The sequence below is a fragment of the Pectinophora gossypiella genome, chromosome 8, assembly GCF_024362695.1.
Source record: "Pectinophora gossypiella chromosome 8, ilPecGoss1.1, whole genome shotgun sequence".
In the NCBI taxonomy this organism is placed as follows: Eukaryota; Metazoa; Arthropoda; class Insecta; order Lepidoptera; family Gelechiidae; genus Pectinophora; species Pectinophora gossypiella.
The window spans coordinates 11,043,478-11,062,784 of NC_065411.1; the positions used below are offsets into that span (position 1 = coordinate 11,043,478).

General features: G+C 36.7%; 2 protein-coding genes and 1 long non-coding RNA gene across 5 annotated transcripts; 2 read left to right on the forward strand and 1 right to left on the reverse strand.

The window, feature by feature from the left end:
- The first annotated feature begins 426 nt into the window (after nucleotides 1-426).
- LOC126368814 (uncharacterized) lies at nucleotides 427-16,276 on the forward strand. The gene is made up of 2 exons (XR_007566636.1): nucleotides 427-532; nucleotides 15,999-16,276. It is a non-coding gene; the product is annotated as an uncharacterized LOC126368814 (long non-coding RNA).
- LOC126368795 (ubiquitin carboxyl-terminal hydrolase nonstop) lies at nucleotides 966-8,824 on the forward strand. Its single transcript, XM_050012950.1, has 7 exons — nucleotides 966-1,471; nucleotides 2,088-2,323; nucleotides 3,037-3,202; nucleotides 4,138-4,248; nucleotides 4,731-4,870; nucleotides 5,192-5,830; nucleotides 6,162-8,824. The coding sequence occupies exons 1-7, from the start codon at nucleotides 1,352-1,354 to the stop codon at nucleotides 6,214-6,216; spliced, it is 1,467 nt and encodes a 488-aa protein (XP_049868907.1). The 5' UTR covers nucleotides 966-1,351; the 3' UTR covers nucleotides 6,217-8,824.
- On the reverse strand, nucleotides 9,052-15,883 carry LOC126368792 (spermatogenesis-associated protein 20). Of its 3 annotated transcripts, none has more exons than XM_050012945.1 (6): nucleotides 15,659-15,883; nucleotides 13,252-14,874; nucleotides 12,964-13,172; nucleotides 12,567-12,787; nucleotides 12,121-12,241; nucleotides 9,052-11,450 (listed from the first exon to the last, which is right to left on the reverse strand). In XM_050012945.1, the coding sequence occupies exons 1-6, from the start codon at nucleotides 15,805-15,807 to the stop codon at nucleotides 11,302-11,304; spliced, it is 2,472 nt and encodes an 823-aa protein (XP_049868902.1). In that variant the 5' UTR covers nucleotides 15,808-15,883; the 3' UTR covers nucleotides 9,052-11,301. The 3 variants fall into 3 exon arrangements, with proteins under 3 accessions (XP_049868902.1, XP_049868901.1, XP_049868903.1); XM_050012944.1 differs by having other exon boundaries at nucleotides 12,106-12,241; XM_050012946.1 differs by lacking the exon at nucleotides 15,659-15,883 and adding an exon at nucleotides 14,980-15,014 and having other exon boundaries at nucleotides 12,106-12,241.
- Nucleotides 16,277-19,307: the final 3,031 nt, after the last annotated feature.

Here is a 19,307-nt window from a genome sequence, read left to right on the forward strand (position 1 = left end):
CACCATATGATACACCACCGAACATTCACTATACACAAACATGCCCGGCTGAACGGACAAAGTCCTTAAAGCACGCGTTCCAAGACTCCATAGCGTAAGCTGGTAGTTTTTCGAACACTGAAAGTCTATAAATAAATAATTACTGTAAACGTAAATTCTATCATATTTTTTCTAACGGTAACGATATTGATTTCCGGTGTTCGAAGATCTGCCAAGGTAGATCTTTTAAAACCGGAAGTCAATGGCCCTAGTAGATATGCAAACGACATTTTCATGATGACAATTTATACATTTCCTTTTTCCCAGACTTTTACGAAGAAGACTCATTTTGCAACCCTACTGTTGACTGATATAAAAACAACAAAACTCTTTGGTAAAAAAAAACAACATAGTCTCCTCTCCATTCCTCTCAGATTTTTTTTTTTTTTTTTTTTTTGTTTTGGTTTTCCCCGAAGGGTAAGGCAAAGGGAACTATGCCCATACAGCCATGTCTGACGTATTTTTTTCTTGATGATTAATGAAATGATGAAAGGTGATGATGATGAAACCTAAGCCCCCACCCACGGAGTAGACTCCTACTCCGAACCCCAAACGAATTAACTCAAAAGTCCGCATAAACTTTTTTGAGTTATGAAGCGGCTTCCTGACACGAAGCGAAAATAGGCAGATACACTTTGTTTACTGAATACTCCAATATAATAACACTCGCGAATGTCTTCCGACTAACTTAATGCGATCATTAACCACAAAACACCACTTCGTATTAATTATTTAGATTATTCAATGAAGAAAGCAACTGTCCCGTTCCCGTCTCCCGCCAAAAAGCCCATTCCTCTCAGAGTCTCCTCCATGTCTATGGTCTCCTCCGCTCGTAGTTGACAACTTGTTGACAACACTATAATACCATACATTTGATTAGAAAAATCGATTCGAACGTAATCACTCACCAATTGATTCAATCTCAGTCAATCGTTTATGGCAACCCTATGTTTTAAGGGACAAACGACGGGAAACTGGAGTTTAATGAGAAAAAAATATTTTGTTCAGTGATATCGACATTGTCGCGTGGTTTTTAATATTACGGCGAGCTATCAAACAGTGAATTAAATCTATAAATACGTCAAATCTGAACTTAACGGAAGCTATCAAAAAAATCGTAGTGGCAGAACACGCCCCGTGGCCGTAACTCGTTTCTTCCCTTTTCGCTCAAAAATACCATTAATAATTTCTTTGTGTTGATCCAGTAATCTGGGCAAGCAGTGTCTTGGTTATAATATGATGAACTTAATATAAAACAGTGATTAGATTCTTCTGAATCCGATTTTACCGGTGTTAATTAACAGCCGAAATAATGAATGACAATGGATGCATACATCTGAGTAATTTTAAGGCTGCGAAGGGTACAAATCCTTATAGAATTGTGCATGCATTTTTTGTATGCTGTACCTCGTACGAAGCCAGGCGCTATAAGGTAAGTTATAGTACAAGTATATCTCAAAGAACCGAAGATATAGGACCTTTATGTAAGACGCAATTTAATAATTAATATTATCGTAATGACAAACAATGATAACTGGATATGACGAGTCTCATTTAGATTTGAAATGAAACTGTCAGCTGTAGGTAATCAGCTGATTGCTCTTTGATCACATACCAGCTGGTCATGAGTCACAAACCAGAGAATGAATGCAAATTATGCACTCATTGTTTTTCACACTTTGAATACTGAAAGGCACTATGCAAATACAACCTTATTCCAGTTTGTTAATACTTTTATAATCATTATGTACTTTCACCACCTGTTAAGCATAAAATGTTGTCATATAATTTTGAACTATGCTACTATTTGACTTATTGTATTTTATTCAAATATCAACTACTCCAATAAGCAACAGGAGTGATATTTAGTATGTATGTAACTAGCACATGATTCTTACCCAAATACTTATCATTATCAACTTATATTTACTTTTATCTTATTACCTAGCCAATACAATTTGTGACGTTCTTGCATGGCCTGGGACAGTGTAGGGAGAGGGAAAGGCATTATTCAGTATGTCATTTCAAATATACCCTCTCTTGCATAGGCTACATCATGCCTGTGCTTTACCTGCGGCCAGCCTGGCCCACGGATGCACTCTTGCCTCCATTGCATCTTCTTTGCCTGCTATGGAGGTCACATTCAAGACCATTCCAAAATTAAGAAGCATTTCCTCTATGTGGACCTCAGCTATGGGAATGTCTTCTGTGCTCAGTGCCAGGACTACATCTATGACCGTGAATTTACTGAAATTGCTCAGTCAAATCGGTTAAAAGAGGCCAAGTAAGTATTACTTTATGAAATTTATAAAATACCTATCTATTAACCCCTTAAATGCCGGAACGCGGATCTCGACCAGACACAATGTAAAATCTATTGTGTCTGGTATCTCGGCATATGAGAGGTTAAACAATTCTTAAATATCATGAGTGTATAGAACATACGCTATCATGATATAGGTACCTTTTTGATTTAATTGTTATATAAACTAATTTAAATGATTGCATAAAACTGATTATTTATAGAGACACCAATCAGATAGGTATTTAAAAATCATCAAATTCTCTCATAGTCCCCATTGGTGACATATGTAACCAATGGGGACTATACCAATACTTCAGCTGGTTAATTAAATCTGACGTTTTTGATCTTGTATAATTTATCATAGGTGTTCAAGATGAAAGCAAAGCCAAAGAATTTACTTGATAGAATATTTGAACAGGTTAATAAGTTTAACCTTTATATATTATAAGATTGAGGCCAAATATGATTCTAATTTTGATTGGTTATGGCTAGAGTAACTAAATATGTAATAGGTACCTGTATTAATTTTATCTCATATATACTATACCACACAAGGCCCAAAAGCCGAGGTCTAAATAAAAACTCGAAATAGATAACTATTCTATTCTATCCAAGAAATAATAACAGCATGTAATAGCACCTTTGGTGTACTTGTAGAGCCTAGAGTTCAAGTCGACTTTCCTTTTGTCTAGGTCCCTGGGAATAGGTATGCCCTTCATGCCATGGCTGCCCAATAACAACGAAGCTATGGCGCTACGGCGTCTGCGCAAACGGCGCATAATAAGCCCACACACCACCATTGGGCTCAGAGGCTTACAGAATTTGGGCTCTACTTGCTTTATGAACTGTATTGTCCAGGTAAGTGCACAAAAACATGATTTCTTCTGTCGTGTGAGTTGTAGGTCGATGACCGACTGCACCAACCCCAATTATTGAAAAACAATTTGGTGATAAAAGTACCTATAACCATCGCTTGGTAAATTTTACGATTTACCGTACTTCGAGCTTTTACAGTAACACATCTACTGAAAACCTAATTACTTCAAAAAGACTTTATTCAACTGATATCACAGCTAATATAAACATTAAATGTGTACGTTATTTTATTAGTTATTGCAAATACCTACGCGAACTGAATTATTTTTAGTTTATCAAATTATAGGTTAAACTTTACGTACCTACCTCCGACGTAGTATTTCCAAAGATAGGCAAGGAAGTTGTTAAACGTTTTATTAAACAGATGCTTATTTTTAATGTAGGTACCTACCTATCATCAGGAAAATACATTATTTCAATTAAGAGCCTCTATAAAACATCCTGTTAAGTTTGCCTGTTATTCCTCTTAAATCTAGTCATTTATTATTATGCGAAACTCCTTTATTCAGTTGGTGGATATTTGCATAACATAACATCACGCATGTATCCCTGATGGAGTAGGCAGAGGTATATACTTACACCCACTCGCCAGGTATGTTTAAGCTCTATGTAGGTAATAGGAGTTGAGCCTATTGCTGTTAACCGGGTACAAATCCTTGAAACCACGTGATATCAATTACATCGATAATCCAAACATAAATTCAAACTCATAAAGTCGAAATCTATGGTTTAGAGCTCGAGCTAGGATTCGAACCCGTGACACTACGATGTAAGTCACGCGTTCTACGACAGGGCTACCACAGATTATACGGAGTTTGGTATTTGCAACAAAATTGTAATTTAAAAAAATAATATTCTACGAATTTTGAATTCTCTTTTCCATTTGTAGTATTCTGCAGCCAATTTGTTCGTTTCAGACGTTGATCCATACGCCGCTCTTGAGGGATTATTTTCTGGGAGAGAAACACAAATGCAAAGCGCAGGGTACCGGGAAATGCCTCGTTTGCGAGGTTTCTAAGCTGTTCCAGGTAAAGTAAAAATAGCACCTAGCACGACGCAATAAGCTCGTATTGATTTTCAAGACCTACGGACGGCGCATCGCGCGGGAAGCGAGACCTGGGAATTTCGATGCGAATTTGTTACCTAGAAATGTACGATGACGTATAATGTCTGCTTCATTGTTCGTTTGTTATTTATCTACTTTCAGGATCGTTAGAGTCAAGAATTTCAATCAGTAGTTTTGATCGCGTAATTCCATGATCTCAATTACGTTTGTAGCAAAACTTGTCCTTAAAGCGAATGATTTTACAATTGCTATAATAGATACCTGTTAGTAGGTAAATTGATGTTTTAGAAGATATCTCTTTACGATTGTACGTCTTATTTTCAATTCACCTAACGTAACGATTCAAAGTTATAGATAAGTTAAATTATTTATCGCAGCTTAAAATAGGTGGACATAACATAGTCGTTGACTTGAATGTCTACTAAAGTTCGTACATATTTTCAGGAGTTCTACTCGGGCGCTAAGACTCCGCTGACTCTACACCGTCTGTTGCACCTGATATGGACTCACGCGCGCCACTTAGCCGGCTATGAACAACAGGATGCTCACGAGTTCTTCATAGCTACATTGGACGTTTTGCATCGGTAACTGCTTCACACTTTCGCACACTTAAATTTGAAATTATATAGGTATATGCCTACGTCTACCAATACTAGAAATAATATATTTTTCTGTATTTTTACGTGCTTTCTTACGATTGTTATAAATTCATCTTTACTCGCGTTACGAACACTTGTTCGCGTCATGGCATTTTTCATGAAAACGTCCGGTGATTTCGATCACCTCAAACTTGGATAAAGAATTTATTATCAGTCTGTTACTAATCTGATTTCAAAACTGCATTAACGGTATCACATGTATAATTAATGCTTATTGTAACAACACCTTCTGCTGTATCATTTCAGGCATTGCATGAATGGCGTCGAAGATACCGAGAAGAAAGAGAACGGTCGTTGCAATTGTATTATCGATCAGATATTTACCGGGGGACTGCAGAGCGACGTGGTGTGCACGTCGTGCTCGGGAGTCTCCACCACGATTGATCCATTCTGGGACATCAGTCTGGACGTGGCCGGCCCGGGATCTCTGCAGGCTTGCCTGGAGCGCTTCACACGGGCCGAACACCTCGGGTCCGGAGCCAAAATCAAGTGCTCCAACTGCCGAGTGTACCGCGAATCCACGAAACAACTGACCCTAGAAACGCTGCCGATCGTGGCCAGCTTTCACCTGAAACGCTTTGAGCATTCCTCGCAGATTGACAGGAAGATATCTGCGTTTGTATCATTCCCGGCTGAGTTGGATATGACTCCTTTTATGTCGTCGCATCGTCGAGCTGTTGACGTCGGAGGGGCGGATAACAATAATGCTCCCGAAGGCATATTTGAGGATAACCGCTATTCGTTGTTCGCCGTTGTGAACCACCTGGGTTCGCTGGATGCCGGCCACTACACGGCGTACGTGCGACAGATGAAGGGCAGCTGGTTCAAGTGCGATGATCACATGATCACCCGCGCGTCGCTGCGTGAGGTCCTGGACAGCGAAGGGTATGTGTATATTACTTTACAAAACAATACAGGACAATTACAAAATAAAAATAGAATTACAATCGGCGGCCTTACTACTTTATATTTGCGTTGTATACTTAATTAATCGTAAACAGAATAAATACGTCCCACTTCTTGTCTGATTCTGATGCCTCTCCATCATCAATCAGATGTTTCATCCCTACTCAAATTATGGAGGTCCTGTAGTAGTTTACGACTCGTAACTAACCTAGTTGTCTAGGTTTTTAATGATATTCTGATACAGTAAATGCTGTAATGTGTGTGCATCTACAAACCAAGCACTAACATTATATATTTTTTTCTGTTGCAGGTATCTTCTCTTCTATCACAAAACGGTTCTGGAATATGAATGCGACGTCTCTTAAACGGTCAGTAAATAAAGATATTCTAAAATGTATACAATATCATGGATATCCGATGTTTTACATCCTATCCTGTTATATTCAAATTGCTTTCAATTGGTATACAAAGAAAAAGTATACTTCGGATGTTGAAGTAATATAAGAAAAAAGTCATGTTTCCTCTCGTGATATTAGTAAGTAGATGTTTGATGGAATTCTTAAAGCAGGGCCGCAGTCAGAATTAAATTCAAAGAATGTAGACCCTTATATTACGGGCGATATATTTAGATCTAAAGTCTGACTACGACACTGGTTCATCTCGTTCGATGGTTTCTGCGTATAATTCACGAATTTGTTAGAATTAAGCTTTAATGTTATGTAGATTTTCTCCGTAAAACAGTCGGAAGTCGTAATAATATTATGTTATAGTGTTGCCAATCGATAGTTTGGTAGCTGTCGATACTATCGAAGCTCACAGAAGAAACAAAGCTAGTGATACTATAAATTCTTTGGACTATCGATTTTTTGAGATTATAGTATCAAATTTATATACCACAAAACTACTTTGCTTCAGACAGCTTATACTTTGGTGATAATCTTACAGTTGGTCCATAATATCGTCAAATTTTGAGCTATCAATACTATAATGCTCTTTTTAAGATAAAAACTATCGGTTGTAAAACTATCCATAGTTCGGCAACACGAACTAAAAATATTATAAATGAACTGAACTTGTCAACTATTTTTCTCATTATTTTAAACTATTTAAAGCTTGTGAACTTTGCTTTATTGAGCGACGTCGTGGGTGCATCGCATTCCCGCTTTAAAACTTAGTTATATTATGCATTGAGTTAATTACATGTCGCAAAAATATTTAGTGTCTGTTGTGAATATTTGTAACAAAAAAGTGTGAATATAATTCTGTAGATATTCGAAAGGTATTTAATAAATTAAATATTGAAATTGATTTTTACATGTGCCAGTAAGCTCATAAATAATACAGGTATATTTCCTAACGCGTGGGCTATTTTTTTATTTAATTACGACGTGAATGAACACCGCAAGCATATTACAATCAGAACAGCAACCATGCAACGACAGATAGTAAAAATTTCCTCTTCCTTTATACTACAGAGTTACTAAAATTGTGTTTAAACAGATGCGGCAACAGGGTGCAACTGCAATCTTGAATTCATTTCAACCCGCGTCTGTATTTCTCTGCTGATACGCTCACTTATAAGCTTTTATTAAGTATGTCGCTTATTTGGTACTGTATTAGGTACTCACTTATACACGTATAAATATCTCGATTAGCTTACTATTCTGATTGTAGTATGCCGCAAGCAGTTGTGTCGTTTGCTGTCAGAACAAATGTTTCTATCTACCTCGCTGTTTTATATCGTTTGCATTTCGACACCCCCTGTAGTAAAGAAAGGATTCTGAATTGTGAATATCGTTTGTTTTAGGACTTAGTAAAGTTAGCACTGGAACGAAATGTACTAAGATCAAAATGAGGTTCTGCAATGACTAAACCATGGCATGGTGTCACATGGTGTTAGTTGCAATATGAAACATTGTTTTCTAACATATTCACATATCGTCGCTCTTGTACACTTCGTTCAAGTGCTAATAAGTTGAAGGATTTAGTAGTTCGTAACCTATGACTGAACTGACATTAGCTTAATGTGATATTTAATATTTATGACTTGTATTAAACTGTAGTTAGGTGTATGAATTTACAATTCTGGAGTAGATTATTTTTGTTTGAGTTTTTAATCATTATTTATACTGGTGTGGAATGGTGATGAGCTTCTACTAAAAACATACAGGTTTTAGTAAAGTTATGAAGTATTTAAAATCTGTAATTTGTACTATAAGTATGTTATAATTATTGAAAAGGCCTTTTGCCGGAATTGTGGCTATCATTTCAAACAGTTCCTGATATTTTCATGTTCTATACAGATAGCGCTCGTCATACATTTGACCGGTATGAAAGAACAATATACCTATTATTGTTTGCATTTAATAATTTTAGTAATTTGATCCGAGCCTTATCAAATCTAAAATAATGAACTATTAGTCCATACGGAAAAAATGTGATAAAATCTTAATGCGGTGTTGAAATCTAATCATCTTATTTTAATTTGACAATCAAATTCGCGTTAAATTACGGAAACGTGTAAAACTTAATATACAATTAAAGGGTATGATTGAACACTAAATGTGTACTATGTATGTATACGTGGCATCGATGTTCCCATTCCCCAAGTATTCAATGTACCGTGCATGCACTACTATATAGGTACTATACATATGAATTGTAACAAATATGGCTCCCTCCCCGCCGACTCGTATCCGTACTTGCTATAGTATAATCACACCAGTAGGTAAATTATCTTCATAGAATAGTATGTAACAAAACAAACGACAACATTAAATCACTTGTTGGCTTGAATTTGTCGTTCAGAGTGTACAACATGCATGCGCATAACAAGCTACTTCTGCACCATCATCTATTTTATGAAGATACCTTAGGTACTTGTCGGATTGTACTATGCTTTTGCTGTTGTGCAGACTACTGCCATTCGCCATTGTTAGAATAAAATGGATGTAACAATATATTAATGGATTTAACATTATCTAAAATGAATGTAATAGGAAATCAAATGTAACATTATACATCTATTAAAATATTTTTTGCATTGGCATTCATTATCAAAAATTTAACTTATTGATCAATCCGTGTTTTTGTTTAATTGTCATACCATGTCCTGTATGATGTATAATTATTATGAAATTAAAAATATTATTATGACCAATACTAGTTTCTTTACAACCTTTTTGCAATAAAACAAGAAGTTCTAACAATATTTTTATTTAAAATATCACAAAAATATAAGACTAATAATTTTTGCTTCAAGCAATGACAACACTATCAATAAAAATTTTGTTAACAGCTCGAATTCAAATAAATAAGATCAATTTTTGGGTCTATGTTATACATTATTAAGTCATTTTATGACATACACAATATTATATTCTACACACTAATGATTATATTAATAACGGTACTCAGCTACTCTCAAATATTGTATGCCTATCTAACAGAGAACGTGGAGGTGATATAACTGGACTGCTAGTAGGACTACCAAATTCATTTATTTTTTTACGATGGTCGTACCACCAGAAAAATAAATGGCTTTTAGTCCTAACATTAATAAGTGGTAGTACCACAACCAACCAAAGCCCCACCAACACACAACAACACCCCCCCCATATTACCCCGGAGGCATCAACGTTCCAAATATATGGCAAAGTCGCAAGGTAAGATGCGCGATGTGTGGCGATATCGCCCGATGTCTCCTGAGGCTCCACAAGGCTCTTCACTTTAGCGTTAGACACTAAGATATCGCAAATGGGAAAATGATACACACACTGGATACGACATAGATAGTTAACAAATAACCTAATGAGTCCACTTGAGGATTCACAGTTTATATTCCAAGTAAATACAAATTGACTTTGAAGATTTGTGTAATAAACTGAAAAGCAATATAAAGTGATGATTTGCGTAAAAACTGAGAAAATAATCAATTGTTATGAATGGTTTGCTCAATGTATTACCATTACATTTTTTAATCAATTGACATTCTCTGTTAACTAGGTTGCTATGGTAACTTACATATTATTAAACATTGTGGCTACTGGTTAGTACCTCTACATTAACAGTAAATACCGCGCTACGCTATCACATCACATCAGACTAAAATTTTCCAATTTTTGACCAACATATGTTTTGGTATAACATCATGGCATGACTACTAGAGATGTGCAGACGATGGTTTTGGCCGACTAGGCGACTAAATGATCAGCTACTGCTTTGAAGGAAAATACTGTGTCTGAAGTTGAAAATGTACATGAAACTTAAAAAACGTATACAGCTATTTATTTCTATCATTAACAATAATGGTTATCAAAGATTATTGACTGATGTTCGTAACATACGACAATTACTATTTAATGCAAATAGATATATTTCAAAATTTTCGTGATGTTTAAGCAGATTCACTCGAGTACTAAACTGTATATTCATAAAGTCTGAAAAAAAAATCGGCTGTAGTAGTCATGTCAAGATAAAAAGCAATAACAATCGATTAAACCATCACATTTTGCAAGTGACAAGGTGTCAGTTTGTTTTTTATCCCCCATCTCTTTTTTTCTCTCTTTCCTTTCCATAATATATTAATAAAGTGGAGATATAACTTCTAACAAAATTCTAAGCATAGATAATCCTATATACTAGGTATTTTAAACAATGTGGCAATGAGAAATAAAAATAAAAAACTAAATCTAACTATTTTTTGTAATATGAAGTGAGAATCTGAAAATAAATAATAATATTTGACATGATTAAAAGAAATGAAAATATGACTTCATTATGCCTTTGAAGCTGTGAAAATGAGAGCTTCCTATTGGACTAGATGTTAAGACTTTATTACAATGTAATGCTAAATACGCTCAGGGCAAACCGTTTTAGTAACATTTTTCGTTTTAACTGGCAACATTGGTCGCGATTGTTAGTAGTGTGGGTATGAGAGTGATAAGCAGAGAAGATTCTATAAACTCTAAAGTACTACCAAAAATTATAATTGTAATCAAAAGTAATGTTAACAATGTTGCCAGTTAAAAAATACATTACAATTATAGTAAAAGACAAATAATAATAATAAAATAATGATTATACAATATAGTATTACAATAATGATAGTATTACAATTGTAGTAATATCTTGTAAATTTGTGTGCAATAAAGTGCTTTATTATTATCATTTATTATTAAACTGAGTACTATTTTATCTGATTTTTTGCGACATTACAGTTATGAAAAAATATAAACAAAAAACAAACCAGTAACCGTTTCAGCCACATGACAACAAAAAACACACTGAACATACTTTACATTACATTGTTACAAACAGGGGGGTTAAAAAAACAAAAACAATATTGGTAATTGACATTTGTTAACATTGCACACTTTCTTTCATATGCGCAAGTGTCAAATTGCAATATTGTTGCGGCCTTTTTATCCCCCCAGCTACGTATGGAGATTCTATTTCGCGGCGGAGGCGGGAGCGGGCGCAGGCAACGATTCATCAAGTAAGCTCTCGAGCTGTTTGACGTCTGTCACGGGCAACGAACAAGCGTAGCGGCGGCATACGTACGCCGTTGGTACGTCGCCTGCCCTTATACGGCTTAAGACTGCAAAAATAGTAAACAACAATCATTATTTTTTAATAAACAAAATTACAATATACAAGATCAAATCTCACACTGATCTACTGCTGACGGCTGTTCTAATGTAAACAGATGGAAAAATCTATATACAATAAAAAATGTTAGTTTCACTATGATCCAAACATGAAGCCATTAATGTGACATTCAGAGGCCTTATTTGGCTGGAGTACAAAGGAGGTCAGCTGATATCATAATTGTTTCGAGATTTAAACAAAAGAAAAATCTCCTTTTCATGACAGTTGCATGCTTTTCTTGTTGTTTCTACAAATCAGCTTCTTGCTAACTAAAACACAACGAAAAAAATGTTGACAAAATCATCACTAATTTAAGAGCCACGCTCTTGACGGTGTAGCATTCTCCATTCTTATCTGTCAAAGACCAATTCCTTCACCTCCTTATAAGACACGACGTTCGCCTCGTTCGTCATTCGACAAAATACTTGTTTAAAAATAGACTTGATAAATATACAAAGAATGGAAGAACCAAATAAGTAGAGATAAGTAGCATTCATCAGTTGTTTAAAACTGCCTGCCGGCTAAATAATAATAACTAATCTTAAATCTAACTTGAGTAAATGAGTTCTAGGGCGTGCTTCATAAGGATCGCAGCAAAGACTCACGTATCTCAGACATACCGGCGGAAGATTCAGCACTGGGGTCGGCCACGGCGAGCACCCGCCCGGGGAGGAGCCGGGAGCGCACCACGCGGATCAGCTCCATGGTGCGAGGGTCCGATTGTCCGCCGGCTATTAACACCTAAAAAAAACCAATTTATTGTAAAATATATCTGCAAATTTTTTTTTGGCCTTTAACGGAATTTATGTAACATTTACCGTAAGGATACGTGACTAAGGATTTATATTTGCGTCAAACTTGGCGTACTTCCACGTTAATTAATCAATTCAAACACTCGCATCGGTAGCGCTACATCAACTGACCTATTGTAATTAAGCGCCTAATTTAGCCGTTAACGACCTTCTGATTTCTTACATTATCCTTTTGCCTTATAAACTTTCGTAATTCAAAATTAATTACTGCCGCTGTCGAGGTCACGGTCAAATGAATCTTAATGAAGACAAACCTGCGTAGGCGAGTCGTTGTAGAACATGAGAGCGGATATCATTTCGGGCAGGGTCGTGGGGGAGTCGTTGAGGCGTTTGGAGAAGGCTTGAAGCAGTCGCTTGGCTTGTTCACGTTCGCGTTCGCCGCCTTCCGGAGCTGCGCTCTTGTCGGCGTACGCGGCTAAGCGTTGTAGGTTGTGACATGCCACGCTGTTGCCGGATGGCTCTGCGCCGTCCTGGTCTGTGAAATGGAAAAGCAATAGTTATTTAGCAGCTACTTCACTTCTTTTACGACTTGGAGCGCAATACTAATTTCAAAAAACGTGAACTCGATTGACCTCTTCCTTGTTCAACTACATACATGTACATTACATGTCTGTGACATTTCGAAACTCGCAAAATCTAAATACGTCTTACCTTCTTTCAACCTCAACACAACAGTGGTATCCTCAGCGGAACAGGTGTAGTAACCGCCATTTACTGGGTCCCAGAACAACTCATCCTGTTTCAGTTGCAAGTCCCGCGCCCATTTTAACCAACCGGCGTCGAGAGACGCCTCGTACAGATCCAGTAGTCCTTTGATCATGTATGCATAGTCGTCTAAGAAGCCTTTGATTGGCTGTTCTCTGAAATTTTAAAATAGAAAGCTTCTTTGTTTATAGCTTCAATTACAGGCAAATATAGTCTTTCCCAAATTATACTTACGTCTGCGCAATCGCTCCATCATCACCTCTGTAGCACGAATGCAGCAATGTTTTAGCAGAAGCATCATACAAGTGTTCCTTGACAAAGTTTGCAGTTTTGATGGCATCCTCCACATAGTCCTTGTCACCCAAACCCTGTCCTGCTCGGGCGAGACCAGCAATCATCAAACCATTCCAAGAACAGATCATCTTACTATCCAAATGCGGACGCGGCCTTTTCTGACGAGCTTGATACAAAATCTCGGTACATTCAGAGATTACTTTATCAAACTCCTCCAAAGTTAAGTCAAACTTTTTAGCGACATCTTCTTTGCTGTCGTAAATAATTAAAACATTCTTATTAGTGAGCTCCTCATGAGGGTCGCTCTCAGGAGAAATGTTGCCATCTTCTTCAACATGGAAGTACTCACAGAAAATATCGAGATAAGGAGTAGATTTAATCTTTTTGTCACCAATAAGTGATTTTATTTCATTATATTCCCAAACACAGAATGCTCCTTCTTTCTTGTGAGGAGCACCGAAAGTAGGGTAAGAATCAGCATCTTCGGCACTGTAATATCCTCCCGACTCGTGCCTTAAGTCCCTGTTCACATATTTTATTATGTCGCGAACTACATCTGCATAAAACTCATCCTTACTCGCGAGAAAAGCATCGGTATAAGCAACTGTTAGTTGAGCCTGATCATATAACATTTTCTCAAAGTGTGGCACATGCCATTCATTGTCAACTGAGTACCGAGCAAATCCGCTGGAGACATGGTCATGTATACCTCCCATAGCAATCTTAGTGAGAGTGTGCAAACACATTTCCAAACACTTCTTCCCCTCAGGATGAGATTTATCACGGGCATAGTAATGGAAGAGGAAATTAAAAATGGAAGCTTGAGGAAATTTAGGTGCTGTACCAAATCCACCAAATTCAGGTTCATAGATGGACATGTATCTGCGGACACATTTCTCCCAAGTAGCTTGTCCAGGGACTGATGCAGATGTCTCTGGATCAACGAGAGTTATTTTTTGCAAGGCTTCCAAGATGTTGACACTGGCCTCAACAAACTGTGCATGGTTTTCCTTCCATTTTTTGGCTAAGGAAAGGAGAATGGTTTTGAAGCCTGGTCTCCCCCAGCGGTCTTCTGGCGGGAAGTAGGTGCCACCTGTGACGGGACGTAAGTCAGGAGTGATAAAAACAGACATGGGCCAGCCACCACCTCCAGATGTGGCCATGATAAACAGCATATAAACTCTGTCTATATCTGGCCTCTCCTCTCGATCTACTTTAATGTTGATGTAATGTTCATTCATTATTTTAGCAACATCTTCATTTTCAAAACATTCTTTCTCCATTACATGGCACCAATGGCATGTAGAGTAACCAACTGATAAGAAAATCAGTTTGTTTTCCTGTTTAGCTTTATCTATAGCTTCTTGGCACCAGGGGTACCACTGCACTGGGTTGTGAGCATGTTGCAGCAAATATGGGGACTTTTCAGAGATCAGCTGGTTAGTGTGTTTTGGTCGATCTGGTGGCTTCTCATTGCTTGGAGTGGCCATTTTAATTATATTGTCGCTTAAACTCCTTGTCAACTGAGGTTTGCTTAAATTGTTTGGTGTCAATGTAGTCAATCTGTTGTAAAAATAATAGACACCTTTATTGTTAGTGAATTAAAGTGATGATTTAATGAAAGTTAAATTAAAAAAATATACATATAATGATTATGCATTTATTTACCTTTTGAATATATTCTTAATAAACATTAAAACAATAAACTATATTAGGTATTTATGATATCTTCTGTTCTTTGATTTAAAGGACTGCAAGCAACATTTTGTTAATATGGTTAATCATAAATTATATGGATGTTAATATTTGTTAATGTACATTACTGTTTCCAATAAGAAATTGACATCAGAATTACATTAGTTAGTCACTAGCATATTATTACATCATAACATACAGTTCTAAATAGTACATCATCCAGGTAATATTTTTATACTTCTTATTTATGTGAATGTAAAAGTTTCTTTAAGACAGTAGGTACTGAAAGTGTTGCCAACGATGTTTGCGTGTAACCATGCATTGAATGCTAATGGACGATAAAATATGCCAAGTTTTGTACCTATTTGAGTTATACAACAGGGTCAGTAACCACAACTTATTAACTGTATTGATAAAATTAACATAGACTCTAAGGAAATCTAGTCAATAAGGTTCTAAATTATAATTAATTGTGCAAGTTGTTGCGCCTTTCTCTAGTAAACATGGCTAGTAAACAAAACAAGGTCACTCGACAGGACCAAAATAGACAGGCAATGCTACGGCTGATAACAAGCTTGTAGCTACGCAATCGTCTCCCAACTTACATGCAGCTATAACCTACATTGCTATTTGTATTTAAAGATAAGAATACCTCTTAGACTGGCCCAAATCTCGGTGACAACAGACCGGGTTTGGCAGAACTTGCTCCTTCGTGCAATTAGGATTCAAGTTGATATTCTTCAACCGGCTATCCCCCGTCGACAGACGCCGCAACAGCAAGACAGCACGGCCAGTAGGCATAATAAACCAAATTTAATAAAAATTATTGCGTTTCACAACATGAAATTTCGCATTCCAGACAGCACAACATGCCACTTTTTTTTTTTTTTTTTTTGGTTTGGTTTTCCCCGAAGGGTAAGGCAAAGGGAACTATGCCCATACAGCCATGTCTGACGTATTTTTTTTCTTGATGATTAATGAAATGATGAAAGGTGATGATGATGAAACCTAAGCCCCCACCCTCGGAGTAGACTCCTACTCCGAACCCCAAACGAATTAACTCAAAAGTCCGCATAAACTTTTGAGTTATGAAGCGGCTTCCTGACACGAAGCGAAAATAGGCAGATACACTTTGTTTATTGAATACTCCAATATAATAACACTCGCGAATGTCTTCCGACTAACTTAATGCGATCATTAACCACAAAACACCACTTCGTATTAATTATTTAGATTATTCAATGAAGAAAGCAACTGTCCCGTTCCCGCCTCCCGCCAAAAAGCCATATTTTGATTGATTTGACTGACATTTTGATCAAAGTTGCCATTGTAAAGTTTTTACCAGTGTCGCTAGGAACAAATTAAAATATCTACCATGCATGTTTTATACTAATTCCATAAACTTCTACTAGAGGGCGCAACTTTACTCAAAGTACCCTCAATGATTTTACACCACAAGCAAATACTGAGGTAGATTAATAGATTTTCATTATTTAATCGTAATCTTGTCTTGTTCATTTTATTTATTTAAGCCTAAATAACCTCACCCTTAATTACCGTTACTTGTTATACGTAGTATCTCTTACTAGTCTGTGTTGTTATACATATATTTACAATGATATAGGGAGGATTTCCTTTTTATCTCTCGTATAGAGAATATAAAGAATAATGACTAATCATGGAAATCTTTTTCATCAAAGGTTCTCTTAAATTTGTTATTTATATACTTTTCTCCTGGTCTGGAGTATCATAATCATTAAATTTTATCACCTGCTTAACTGGGCATGTACCTATCAATAGTTGACTAAAGGATAAGTCCTTTCTAAATATTTAGACAATTCTTCAATACCTACCTATCCATCTTTTGTGACGTGTTTACGGCTTTATCCACTCCAGTACGTTACAGGCGTGAATACGCCCGAGCTCCGGGCATAACTTACATTATATCTAATGTGCTGTGTCTGTAACCTATCAATGTCCCAATATTGATTAAAAAATCTAGAGATATGCTATATCTCCATTCCACACCATATTTCGTACCTTATTGGGAAGTATGGGAAGGTTATAGGTATAGGTAGATAAGTCCCTACACTAAATACATAAAAGGTACCTTATGCAAAGAACACAGGGTACCTCGTTCTACACCGCTTTTATACTGCAGGACACATTACTTAATAAACATCCGCACTAATTGCCTATGCATGTTGTCATAATCTATTCTGTGCACCGCAAGACTGCACCCTCGTGTATTATGTACAGTACGCATGCGCTGAAATCTGGACGCCATTCTCACTTTCGCCGCGACCGGACATGTTTTGACGTATCTAAATGTCCAATGTATTTGATCTAATGTGTTCTTGACACGAAATGTGGTGTTTTTCGGAAATGAAGAGCCGTGTGAAGTCCCCCTTATGATATTAAAAATATTTAGTCGAGTAGGTGAGTGTTTGTTGGGATCAAACTTGATTAAATTGTTATGTTTGTTTTATGGCCGCTAGTTATTTACCTACTCAACCGTTTATTTTCCAAAAGAGAAGCTTAAATGTAAATGTAGAGCTTTGTAGCGTTTCAGATAATAGTAGTAGATAGGTAGGTATGTACAGATAATAATAAGCATGTTGAACTTTCGTTTACGTTGCAAGGCTTTCGTTAAGATTTGGTTATTTGCACAATACGATAGGTACGGTAATCATCAGAATTTAGCTAAGATCATAATTAGGTATATCTACCTACAAAATATAATACTTATCTAGGCATGACCACCCTTTTGTACCTTCTTACTACCTACCTAACCATCCTCGTTATGTCCTACGTTTTAACTGTATCACCTACGCAGTCATCTCATTTTTTTAATGGCGGAGATCTCGTTTTCCTGTCTACCAGGCCTCTGTTATCAGTTTACCTAGTACCTAACACTAGATAAGTACATACCAATCGATAAAAATGGCTCGTGAGCCGTTTAAGCCTACGAATTTACCGGCATGCGGCAGACAGACTATGAACACACTATAAGCTACCGTTTCCATGGCAACATAAGAGGGTTGAAGCCCTTTCGTCGGGCTCGCTCCCTCTCCCTCACAAATTGGCCCTCTACAGTGGAATCACATTAAGCCGTCTATCAAGTTACCTTAATGAATTTATTAGCAAAACATTTATAGGTGAAACAAAGTTGAATCGTATTAAATTAATACTGTATGGGTCCATATCTATATTCAAGCTACGTCAAGTCACATGGTTAATTTTTGCTAATCAGAACCCAAGTCTTAATAAAGTGACAATCTAAATTCTTAGCTTTAATAATACAAGTTGTAAATGGACAGTTATTAAAAAGTAGATCAATAAACAAATTGAATTCTGATTGAAATTGAGCTTAACAACGTAACGGTTTCTAAGTTATTAGATAGGTAGGAGTTACCACACGACAAAACAAGTTATTAACAAGTTATCTGTTATAATATTAACCGAATAGTGAGGTAGGTCTGCTACGAAAAGAAAAATGTAACATCAATATCTTCCTGGCTTTAGTGGAAGCCGATTCTAGATCACTTCGTCTAGTATTTAAGACGAGAGGCGATGTTGTACACCTGCCACCTATACCTATCTAACTACACCTATATTTATACCTATTTCATTCTATCCATATTAAATTAAATACCTATTACCTATTCACATTTAGTAACTATTTAATAAGCACTTAATTAAAAATTGGACCTTGAGATGTTCATTGTACTCTACCCTCACGAAACTACTAGACACGTATTTATATATGCCGCTGGAACCCCTTATTAGATTCCTGTTGGAAACTGCCTTTGTTCTTATCACTACAAAAGACTGACTTAGAAATCAAGGTCACAATTGAATGCTTATGCTAGTATTATTAGTGAATACATGTGCCTCTATTAATAAAGAAGCCCAGTTGGTAAAACGCTTGCCTCTCACTTTGACGTCGCAGGTTCGAATCCAGCTCATGTCATGTTTGGATCATAATTGATTATCACGTGCTCAGCGGTGAAGAAAACATCGTGAGGAATCATTCCAGAGAAATGCATTTCGGAGGTACGTGACCTAACCTGTATTGAGCTGGTTTTCCCTTCGCGGGTTGGAAGGTCAGACAGGCAGTCGCTTCTGTAAAAAACCGGACCGGCCAAATCTTCAGGTTAGGCAAGCGGACCCTGTGGAAAACGGGATAATGCTAGAGCTCTCAGCACGAACCATTACATTATTAATAATAATTATTATGCAGTCAAAAAGTAATTACTTAGATACCACCCAAATCAAATCCTAATCTAGTCCAGCTTATA